The 12,667-nt window shown below is 37.9% G+C and overlaps 1 protein-coding gene across 1 annotated transcript in view; it reads left to right on the forward strand.

Moving 5' to 3' along the window:
• The first annotated feature begins 336 nt into the window (after positions 1-336).
• The window catches only part of LOC104165770 (membrane-associated guanylate kinase, WW and PDZ domain-containing protein 2-like), a 47,786-nt gene continuing 35,455 nt past the window's right edge, over positions 337-12,667 (forward strand). The window contains exons 1-3 of the mRNA XM_009705508.1: positions 337-520; positions 3,556-3,796; positions 4,697-4,840. Coding sequence (XP_009703810.1) covers positions 393-520; positions 3,556-3,796; positions 4,697-4,840 — 513 coding nt within the window. The 5' untranslated portion in view covers positions 337-392. The remainder of the gene's footprint in view (positions 521-3,555; positions 3,797-4,696; positions 4,841-12,667) is intronic.

Here is a 12,667-nt window from a genome sequence, read left to right on the forward strand (position 1 = left end):
GTCCCTTCCAACCCAAACTATTCTATGATTCTATGATTGGTATTTCTAGGCTTTAAAAGAAAACATGAAACACAGAAGCAATTTGCCGTGTTCAATTGGGTTTTAAATAATGGAGGTGTCAACTGGAGTTATAGAAGCGAACAAGATTTCAGATCCCACAGACTATCAAAAGGAGCCCATTAGGTTCAGACGTCTTAAAATCTAATTATAACCCAAGAGTGTAAAAGTGACAAAGCATAAATTTTCAGAGGTAGTGTGTGACCAAAAATTATTATTGTCTACCTTTGCCCTTTATTAAATGCTGCACTGTGACAGGTCTTTAATCTCCAGCTTCCTATTACGCAGAGCTGAACAGCCCGGCCTCGGCCCCCAGCTCGGAGAAGCAGAGCCCCATGGCCCAGCAGCACAGCCCCATGGCCCAGCAGAGTCCCCTGGCCCAGCAGAGCCCTGTTGCCCAGCACAGCCCCGTCGCCCAGCCGCCGCCTCCGCAGCCCCTCCAGCTGCAGGGACACGAAAACAGGTAAGAGCAGTTCCTCTAGCCTCTGCCTCCTATAAGGGCCACAGGACACCCTTGTGCTGGGCTTCACGCTCTTTCTAGTGGCTGTGAGCCATCACTTGTAGGGCTCTGACAAGCCATGGTCCTGTGGTTGTGCTTACAGAGCATGAATTGTGCACGCCGGGATGATCTGTAATTCCTGTTCAGGTACAAAACATGCTATTATAAACAAGGGTCTAACCAGCCTTCCTCAAACATCCATCGGGATTGTATGTTTGCCAAGCAACTAAACACTGAAGTATTCCTTGCTAATAATTTCATTGCTAACCTACTACTTTCTTATATCACCACAACTTACAAAATATGGATATATCGGTATCTGAACCTGAGGTTGCCTTTTTTTTCATTATCTTATGTATCTTTTTTTTTTTCTATTAAAGTTCTGCAGTCAGGAAGATATTTTTATAACAGGTTTTATCTGTGGTGTATCATTTTCCAGCCAATTTCTCCGGTGTAATTTATGCATATGCATTGACAAATTTATCTGTGATGGAAATTAAATGGTAAGGGGATAGAAATTTTGTGGCCAGCTGTATTAAAAGCTGTATATATAAAAAACATGCCCAGACTGTGGGATGATACAACTTTCTGTGATCTCCAATCAACACTATTTAATCTTTGGATTAATTTTTGGCATGTAAAATGAGGCTGATTACACTCACTGTCTTTATGCTAATCTTCAGTAACCAACATACCTCATCAAGACCCTCTTCCCCAAATAGCAGATGCTGGTTACAGGACTGTAACTTTTTGCTTCTGGAGATACTTGAGTTCAGCTGCGATTTAGACGCTGTACCCTCTAATTCTCCTTGCTTGACAGATGCAGCACTTTCACTTGCCCAAAATTATTTTCTCTCAATTATTCACTTGGCAAATTTCTTTACCTTATACTTCATTGAGTACTTTTTCCAAAAGTGATCACCTCCTAGAAGACATATGTTTCTGACAAAATCCAATGCAAAGCTTTCACAAAAGTCTCTCTGCACAGTTGTAAGTCAGTATTAAATCTCTATTGAATAGGGAATTTTCAGAGGGGTCTAGTAAACTATATTAATTCAAGTTACAAAAATAAATTCTGTAATAGTTTTACTGAAAAGTGTAAGCTATGATTGGTCATGTCACCATTTACATATTCAGCAAAAATTACAGTGCCTCCAACTGAAAATAAAAGCATCATCTTCTGGGATACAGCTGTGGTTGTATTGGAAACCTGCCTAAGGATGACTCTTATTCCGGAAATGTCCATATAGTATCATTTTTCACCAGATTTAGTGTCAGATTATAGCTTGTTTATATAGCCAAGTACATTGTTTCTGTATCAAAATCAAAATGCTGTAAGATATTTAAAACTCTTAAGAATACTAACTAGTGGTTTTGCTTGCAATATTAATAAGGCTTAGGATCACAGTAAGCCTATTTGATCTCTATCTTCTTTTTACAGGATCATGATACTGAGTAAAACAGTACGAGAATTCCATGTATACATGCAGGTCTTATTATATATGCTATATACAGATTTTAAAAGAACAGGTGGCAGCAGGCTATTTTTGTCTTCTCAGGAAGGTCAAAGGGTAGTAGTTCTGATATTTCTGTGTCTGGTTAGACGTTCAGCTTATTAAACCTTGTGCGTAGGAAGATTTTCCATAATGTTAATGTAACCATACTAATAAAGTAATGAAGTTTTGAAATATTTCTGAAAGATTTTGAAATGTTTAGATTATATTTTCATACATAAATTAATGTGATCAAAAACTATGCTCTCATTTTTTCAGAATGTAATTCTTTTTAATCAGTAAGTACATTTCAAAATCCTTCTCACAGTCTACATGTGTCCATGTATCTGCATGTGTACATGTACATACATGGTCACTTGGTCGACTGAAAACTTCCAGACAATTACTAAAGCAGAGTTTGAAATGCACATTTCCTGTACAGGAAAAAAAAAAAACATTTCCTTTGGCAGCTACAGGGGAGTGTAAAAACATGTCCCATGTGAAAATTTTTGTTAAATCTAACTGAAATCACTATTACAGAATAACCTTGCTGAAAACATTTGGGACTTCCTTTGTGCCCATTCAGCATGTTACATGGCTGAGGTACGGAGGTTTGCAGTAAGAAATATTCCTTACTTTACCCTGAATTGTGAAATGCCATTAGGCACTGATTTCCATCTGGTAAGGAAGCCACTCATTCGCATCTGAGTAAATTAATTAGCTACTCTCTGTACTACAGAAAGTCACATTTTCTTTGAAATGTTAGGACTCATCTTCCTGTAACCAGTTACCAATTAAAGCAATATTTTACTTGTTAGTAATTCCTCATTAACCAAATTTGTTTTTCTTTCACCCTGTGTTACTTCTGTGTGTAAGTACTGATATGACCTGCTACGGACTTGTAGCCAGATAGTATTGTAGGGAGAGTGTAATAATAATAATAATGCATACTATATTAACAGATGTTGTATCAAAGAATATCTTTCATTAAAAAAAACAGCTAGTACAAAGAATATATCCTTTTTTAACCTTAAGACAATCACAATAATAATAACTCACATCAATGAAACAGGGGGGCTGTAAGTGTCTGCACTGATGTTTCTATAGAAATCTTAATTCTGGGAAAAAGCACTTCGTAAACTCAGTGCATTATTTTATTGGGAGTATTGTGGGTGTTTTCACATGCAGTTTCATCTTCCAAGTAAGCAATATAAATAGGAATCAAGATGCTTTTCCTGTTCCTGTCCCTTTGAACCTATTCCTGATCTCACTGATATGAGCTGAAAAATTGCAGAGGATGACCTGAGGGAAAATTGCTTATGTCCATGTTTCAAAAGCGCTCACTGTTTCTGGATGCCTCACTGTTTACCCTCAAAAGTTTTGCTTCTCCATGAAAATTTGTTTTATGCAATTTTGCAATCAGGCAGTTTGCTTTCACTCCTCAATATTACATGTAATGCATATACTTAATGTTTTGCCACTTTCTGAAACGAAGTCATTTCTCAGTTATAGATCAGAAGTAAAAGCCAGACAGGACGTGAAACCTGATATCCGGCAACCTCCATTTACAGACTACAGGCAGTCCTCAACGGACTACCGACAGCCTCCGCTGGACTACAGGCATCCTCCGGTGATGGATTACCAGCAGCCACCACCTCTTGACTACAGGCAACCACCCTTGATAGATTACAGGCAGCATTCACCCGACACCAGGCAGTACCCTCTGTCAGAGTACAGGCAGCCTCAGGTACAAACTGAAATACTTTGAGCACTCCTGAACAGAAAGCATTAGGGTCTGTAGGGAGAGATCAGGTATATTGGTAAAAAAGATGACATTAGAGGAGAAAAAGGTGCCTTTATTGTGTTTACTCTGAGTTACTATCTCTCTGTAGAGGAAATTACTTCAAAACCATGAATATTAGTGAAGATCTATGTGATCTGTCAAATAACACTATATTTATAATTGTGTCACTATAATGTTAAATAAATGCTATTTTTAAGGCACTGAAGAGTTAAAAGGAAAGTTCTAAAATAAGCTGCCTTTGCAGCAGCAGAGGATTTTTTTTGTTCCTAGGAACATAATAAAGTCATCAAAGAGTCATCACAGAAAGGGTGAAACTCAGATCTCCTACTTCCCACCTCCTCCTCGAGGCACATGTTTTAACCAAAATGATGAGAGTTCCTATACTCTGTGACTCCGTGTAGTCCAGCCTGCTGGTCATGTTAAGATCTCCTGGGAATTTAGGAGGTGTTTCTCCTGTTAATTTTTGGTTGTGATGATGCTTATACAGGAACTGCCTGCTACCTCACTTGCCAAATCAGCACTTCTGCATAGACATAAACACTTATACTCAGGTGCCATGAAAGTATTGAGGCTGAATATGGAAACCACCTATGGAGCTTTTGGTACCAGGCAACTGCTGGAAGATGCCCATTCAGGGTGGTTTAGACTTAGGCATTTACATTTTGCTGAAGTCTCTTTTCACAAATGACCAAAGCCTGTCAGTGCAGAAGTACACTTTGACAGTCCCTTTGCTTATCAATTGGATAGATGCACTTTTGAAGACATGCATTTCAAAGTTTTCTTGAATGTATATCATGACATGTGTATGGTTAATTGTCTTTCATTTTGTATTTATCTATACAGGACTTTGATTATTTCACCGTTGATTTGGAGAAAGGAGCCAAAGGTTTTGGGTTTAGCATTCGAGGAGGAAGGGAGTACAAAATGGATTTGTATGTGTTGAGGTTAGCAGAAGATGGACCAGCAATAAGAAATGGAAGGATGAGGGTAAGTAAAATGCACTGTAACAATTTTTTTCAACATTTACAGATATGTTTGGTGATGAGGTCAAATAAAAAACATTTTTTTCATCTCTGATTGGGTTTTAAAGAACCAATGCCAAATACCTCTTATAATATAAACTTGTTCTGTATGACTTCAAAATGTTGGTTGAAACATATAGTAGGTCTGCATAGTTTCTTTGTGGAACAAATGTATTACTTGTTGATAATAGCTTTTACTGTGTTATACATTTTTCTCTTTATTCTTTCACTCATATCTAAGCAATTTAAAAATCTCTGACAAAAAGGTTGATATTTCTTTGGTAATAATGTCAGCATAATTGATAGTTATGTCTTTAATCACAAAAGCAAAGTGATAGCTATACGACACTTATTGGATAACTATGAAACCTAAGACCTGGTCTGTGTTATTTTACAACTTTAATCAAGTTGCCTTTATAGTGTTTGCTAAGTTTGTTTATTGAGTTTATTCAATCTTCTTTGTAGGGATCGGTTTTCACTATTTGTCTGCATAGCTCTTAGTGCATTTGAGGTCTTGTATTGATAGAAATCACAATAACACTGCATCCAAATACTAAATCTAAAAGCATTCACTTACGAAATTCTACAATAACAAAAGTACATTTTTGGTAGGAAAAATAACTTAACCAGAAATATATGGTTTTAATCTGTCCAGTTGTGCTAAAGAGGAGGTATTAACTCATCGAGGGTTGCTGATACTTTGCAGAATGGTGAGTACACAAAAAGAAGGAAAGAACATTGGTGAAAGAGACTACCAAGAGTCAACGTAAAAGAATTATATATCTAATTAGTGCAGCCTTGTTGAACCAATATTCAGTTATAAAGATGGACAATGAAAATTGTGTTCTGCACAGTAGTAATAGCATATTTTACAAATGTCATGGCTGTTACACAGATTCTGTTTCACAATTGTAACAATTTCATCAAGTTTAAATTCATACTGAAAAAGTGTTGTCACAGTCTAAATATACAATCAGAGACTTTCTGTGTATAACTCAGGAGTTTTAGCATGCTTCACGTCACTCTTAACTTGCCCACTCTGTAGAACTGTACAATTCAGTTAGTCCTCAGTCGTACCATGGAGTGCAAACCCCCGGCACTGGGAGCCTGCACAAGGTAGCAATGGCATACGCGATCCCTCCGACGAAGAAGCCAGGGGGGCAAGCAGGCAGGCAACTGATAACTAGAAATACTCCCACAATACTTGTTGTGTGAAATATAGGTGAATTCATGGTGCAGCTAGAACTTTAACTTGAAATCATCTTGTCTGATTAGCGTTTTCATTCTTTCCTTTACTGTAGCGCTATCATAGTTAGTTGCTTTTAATGAAAAGCTGTAAGCAAGATGTACATTAGCAGCCATAATGTGATTAAAGATGGGGGAAAAGTTGTGCTTTTAGTAAGCTCTAGAATCACATTTTTGGAAACATATGGTTAAGACTACAGAACAATGGAAAAATAGTGCCTTCAGATAGGGTTCCTTTCAAACAATAAACTGTATTAAGCGGAAAACTAACCTATTAAAATTTGTGCATCATTTGAACAAACTAGTACTACAGAATAAAGTTAGACTATCCACTCTGTGAATAGCCTAAATATAAAGTGTGTAACAGAAATAGAGGGGTTTTTTTCAATTTTGTTAGGAAAAGGCCTGTATCTTATGACAAAAAATGTTAATATTTTTTCTAAAATAACTTATTTTAAATCTTTTTTGTTGATGTGGCCTCAATACACAGCCAAGTGTTATTCTGGCCAGATAGTTGTAACTGTTTTTTTCCTCCCCTTTAGAAGCATCATCGTTCTCTGGGATCAGTTTCACCCTTCAGCCTTGTCACTGAGTCTTGTATTGTATTAGCCTGTTTAACAGCCATTTTAACCTGACAGTCACAAATGGGTTTGGAACTCGCATGACTTTTATTTCCAGTGACCTGTAACTGACAGACAGCTGCAGCTCAAGAAATAGCTTCTTCAAGACAAAAATAGAAAAACAGAGCCAAAAATAATAATTGCTGAAAGGAATATAGTGTATATATCTAAAGTATATAGGAAGATGAGCAAAGGAGACAGAGCTCTGTACCCATATCTCCTTTCCTAAGTTTACATCTGCTGTTAATTATGCAGGTTCATTCCTTTTCTTGGCTGGGACCACCAGCCCGCTTGCTGCAGTTCTGTATCTCTCTGTTTCACAAATGCATGTCTACAACAAAATATGCAAAAATCTGTTCAGTGCTTCTCGCTTCACGTACCATCATCTTTAAAGATCAGGTTCTCTGATCCTAAGCTTTCAGCACTGGGGATGGTAAACCATACTTACGTGGTAGGATCTTATCTGCAGCATTTTCTAGCTAATAGTTCTTCTCATGACCTACTTGTCTCCATTATTATTTTGCTTCCTCTTTCCTCCTCCTTGAACAGCCGCCTTTGATTTAACGGAAGCCTTACAGAAAAACATGAAGCAGATAACACAAGGTGTAGATCATGCTTGTAGAAAGAAATAATGCACACAACTCCACCATTATTTCCACTCACCAAGCCAAGAAAAGAAAAATTAAACCAGCTAAGCTGTGGAAAAAAAATAGATCATACAATGAAATATGTTACCTGTAAAGCACTTAGATGTAATAAGTAAACATATTCCACAAATAATATTTTATTGTCAGTCTAGTTATAGCCGGCAAAAGCCCAGATAAATGCACATTCATATTGATATAAATCTCCCTACTTTACAGAAATAAATAAAATAATATAAAGTACTTTAAATTAATAGAGCTACATCTATACTAGTGGGTTTATAAATCTATATAATTAAAGCAATGCAATCTCTAACTGAAGACAGCTCCAGACAGGCAAGTCAGAGTCTGCATGTTGTACTCTCTTAGTGGGCACTGCAAAACCACAGTGATGGGATGAGTCCAACAGCTATATTCCACTTGGACGTGTGCTATAAAATCTGAAAGTCTACCAGCACACATTCAAAAGATTCTGAAGTCTAAATACATTTAAAACTGTTATGCATTACAGATGTAGAGTATAAATTTAAATAAGTAAAAGCTAAGATTATAGGAAATCAGATGTAAATAAAGAACCAGTACAGAACTATCTCTTGTAAAAGAAAATAGAATAGATCCATTACTGAGGAAGGTAAGCATGAAAGGAATACAATATACCAATAATAGGAGCAAAGAGAAATAGAAAAGGCAATGATGAAACAACAGGAAGAAAGTGGCACCAGAATCAGGGCATCCTTAAGACACTTTCAGTTTGACCCTCAGACTTTTCTGAACTCCCAACTTGGAATCAGATGAGATAACAGACTCATAGAGCAAGCAGGGGAAGTGATGGTCTTCCACTGGCCTTGCCAGAACTGACTGGATTTGATGGAAGGGGGAAAAAGGTTTAATGAAGTTTGTTATCACATCACCTTTTCCAGTCAGAAGTCCCGGTCTTCCTTCCCAGTGGGAATGGCATGCTAGGCACTTTGTGTTTTTACTGGAAACAAATCTACTGAGGAACACTCTATTTTAGGATTACGAGATCTAAAATAGTCTTTAATTGCCCTTCATGACTGATGGAGCTTTCTACTTTGATTTTCTGCAGAATTGTTCTGAGAACCAGAAAGGTGGAAGACTAGTGAGTCGATGTCATATAGAGTTCATCAGTCTCACCAGCGTACTGGTTTTGTACTCAAGGATCCCATTCTGCCAGCCTATGTAGACACTGCATTATGTCTTAAGGTTCAATAAATTATTCCCTTCAAAAGAGTTTTAAAACTTTCACATTCTTATTGCAGTTCTTAGTCGTAACACTTTTACACGCGCTCAGACTTTTATGCAGAGCTCATAGGCTCTGCTTATGCAGGAAGCCCAAGCATACATCCTAGTTTAACTTGGATTCATCTGTCACTAGACATGGGAAGGAAATATCAATCAAAGGAGCCAGAAGTCTGCAGGAGGAAGTGTTTCTTCACACGCACCCTCTGCCTGCACGGTTGGTATGCTGGTAAACCAGTGTTGGAGAGCTACAACCATGATGGTGTAACTTCATGTAAAACCGTATGTCAGGTCATGTACCACAATTAACATTGGCAGGATTTTACTGCAATTCATGGATAAGACATGTGGAGATTCCTCACAGAAGACCTCTGTAGGGGCGGAACCCCATCACTAGGCTGGAAGTAAATACAAATCCCTCTCAATTCTGACAGTTGAGCAGAAAGCAAGCTACAATGGTGAATTCTGAAAAGTCTACCAGAGCAAAGGTTTACAGAACTTGAAACATGTGATACAAAATACCTCCAGTAAATTCAGTGAATTTTCACAAAGAGGACAATATCTTACAAATTCAGAGTAACAAAGAAAAGTTGCATTAGATCTAAGGAAAAAACTACAAAAGAAAACATGATTATCCAATATTTTAAATGGCAGATAGACTCACTAAGAGCTCTGGGTTCTAAAGATTTATCTCCACCTTCCTTTCTTCTTCAGGATAAGGGAGTACCAGAAATGTAAGACTCTGTCCACATTATGGCAAAGAAGGACTGAATAGGACCATATCTGTGCTCTGTAAGACAAGGATGTATTAAAAGAACTATGAGAAAAGTTTGGAGAATGATCAGTGCCTTTGATATCTTATCCCGAACTGGTAGAGATCTGAGCACACCAAGACTCCACTTCTCAAGTAATCTTAACATCAGTGAAAAAAATTGAAACTAGTTGATGACAGCAATATTGAAAAATAAAGCTGTAAGGCTTAGTCTCAGAGTAGGGCAAGAATATGACGCACACACTACCAGTGATAGTAGCATTGAGTTGAATCAGTCACCAGAGAAGAGAGACATAACACAGCCAATGTGGAGCACAGTCCACACAGTCTTTGAAGATTCAAACACTACTGGCAACAATTTTACAAGTCTATTTAGATAAGGCTCAAGATAACTCATATTTTATTCTTGTCTCACATTGACGACAATGATTGGCAGAACTCTGCCTGCAGATCTCTATCCCTTCCTGTCTTACAGATGGGGAACTACTGACTGCTCTCAGGAGAATTGTTAAGGATGGTTGTAATGTTCGCCAGACTTGTGAGATATGATCAACAGATCACTTATTGCCTTGAATGCTATCTCCTGCAGCCAGCATGTTTATTGAAACCAGCATCAAACAAAGAGCCTGTGGCTGAGGGCAGCAAAGATACAGAGTATCTTGCACAAATGGGTTTAGTGAATGTGAAATTCATGAAGAATGAGGGCAAAATGTGCTTTTTTATACACCGTGTGTGTCTGTGTCATTTTGTCTCTTTGTGAGTTACATCCTTTTTTTCACATCTTTCATGAAAGTCATACTTCTTATCTCTGACATTTCTAGTTTCATTGTTTTGTCAACTCATTTTTTTCAGTCCACGTACACCAGTTAGCCTTTTCTCTAGCCTCCTCGTATCTCCTAATACTACATTATTTTTCTCATACTTTTGTAGATTTTTCTTGTATATTTGCAGAACAGACATATGAAATACAGGCACTACAGAATTTTATATCTTTTGTGCTTTGCAGTCCTCCTTTGACTCTTCAATCCTTTTTTCCTGTTTGTTGCTTTTCCTGCATTCTATGCCCCTCTCTGTTTCAATTGTACGCAGCTGGAGATGAAAATAAGCACAAGGGACAGGAAGCTCCTACGGTGTCAATTATGAGCTTCTGTGTGGTTACATAGGAATCCGTGTGGCCCTGCTTGGTCTGTTGTAGCTTGCTGAGTGAGACACGCAGTGAGACTCATAACAGTAACCAAACTATGCTGTGGACAGGTTCACGGCATTCTGCAAATTAGCACAATTTGTGTATTTTGTCCTTTCCCGTGATAACAGAGTTCACATCAACCTTATTCCTGTTGTTATTCAGGAAACTTCATCCACCTACACCAAGAATTATTCCTAACAAAAAGGGAGAATTCAGTATTCAAGAGCCAAGGGTCAAAAAAGGCAGGCAGGCAGACAAGAGGGATCCTGTCTCTTATTTGGAAGGAAACTGAACTAAAATTTAAAATCATGGAAGGCACAAGCATCACATTTGAAACTGCTGTCAAAATCCATGCATAAGCATTTGACAGCATTCAAAACTGACATTTGTCTCTTTGTAATTGTCCTAAATACAAAGTCAGGCAACTTCTGCTGTTTTTTCCTTCTGACAACATGACTTGTGCATTCATGTTTGCAATAAGAGGGACAGAGTGCCTATGAAACTCATAACCTGGTATTAAAGCCCTCTCTTGAGCCATAGGAGACATAATTTTAAGTCCCCTTTGAAAAACCTAGAGGCCAGGCTTCTAAACAGTAGAGTGTCACATAATAGATGGCTATTGCTAACTGTATCTTCCAGAAGAAATTAATTAGAATCAAGACTAAATCTTCAGGCTTCTCAAAGGAATAAGCAGTATGTAGGCAGCTATCTATCTGAGCTATGTAAACGCTGTATAACCATGGAGTTTAACAAGGGAATATAAACCTATCTCCCCAGAGCAGGACACTCCCAAACATCTCAAGTCAGTCACCCAGAAATCACTTGAGCTATTCTGGGTTCAGTGGATAGACAGGCAGAGCTGAAAAGCAGGCAAAGTTTAGAGCATCTTTAGTTAGTTATGTCCCTAAGGTGTTTGGAAAAGCTTTTATACCATGCAAAGCAGAAACCTTTCTCTTTTATGTTCATCACGGGTTTTTTCCATTTCAGTTTTCTTGATTGCTTGTTGTTGCATGCATTTTGCTTGGTGTTCATCTACTCACTTTATCACTGTATCTGTTTTTAGCAGATCTTGATTTCTAGGTTTTTAAAAGATCAAAGTAATCTGTTTCCACCAATTAAGGAAGCATTCCCTGTCTGAGGCTTGAACATAATACAGCTTCCACAGACACTTCTTTTAAGTCTATATCTTCATGTGTAAAGTATCATCATTCTTTTTAAAATGTATTTTTGGTAGCTGTTGTCTTCATCTAAGAGAAGACAAAATCCAAGCAGAAATGGCAAGGCTGCCACAGATACTGTTTTGTGAGATTCCTATTCCACGGCCAAATTTTGTACCAGAAATCACACCCAGTTCCTGCAGCTTCACACACAGGTACCTTCTCCTAATCTTTGTGATTCCACTCCATGCATTACTGCTATATTTCTTCAGTCCCTCCAGAACAGAGTCTTTGCAGTGTTATCTCAACTTTTTGTAGTTTTATTGTCAAAGGAAAGGGGTAAATATGAAAAAGCACTGATTGTCAACAGGACTGATTGTTTCCTGTCAGAGACCAATCAATAAAACCTCAAAAGGAAGAATGAACGTTTTCTTACTCTACAGTAAATGGAAATCTTTAAGAGTATGTTGCCGTGCAGACCCCAGAATTTGCGCTGGCTCCGGACTGATATAGAGTCTCTCCTAGATTTCTTGTTAATGAAGAAGGGAGCATCTATTTGGGATGCTCCATCGTTGATTAGCCTCCCATTAAAGGGTTATTTCCTACAATTTGCAGTGGAATACACCTGCAGCTGCAGTCAGTAAGTACAGTAAGCAAGACGTAGCTCAGCTCAGCTTGATGGTGATTAGAGCAAAAAGTATCAAAATTAGGTGGCAAGCAGTTGTCACACAGTAGAGATAGTGGATGAAAGATGCAGTCATTTCTTTATCCAATCAAGAAAGCTGCAGCAAGGAGATGGGAAGAACGCAAGGATGACTTGATCAGTCATGACCTTCTTACAAACATTTAGGGCAATCACTGTATCCAAGAATAAACCAAGGATAGACCAGTGTAATCCTTAATTTTTG

Source organism: Cariama cristata, unplaced genomic scaffold (assembly GCF_000690535.1).
Source record: "Cariama cristata isolate BGI_N322 unplaced genomic scaffold, ASM69053v1 scaffold2518, whole genome shotgun sequence".
NCBI classification, from domain to species: Eukaryota; Metazoa; Chordata; class Aves; order Cariamiformes; family Cariamidae; genus Cariama; species Cariama cristata.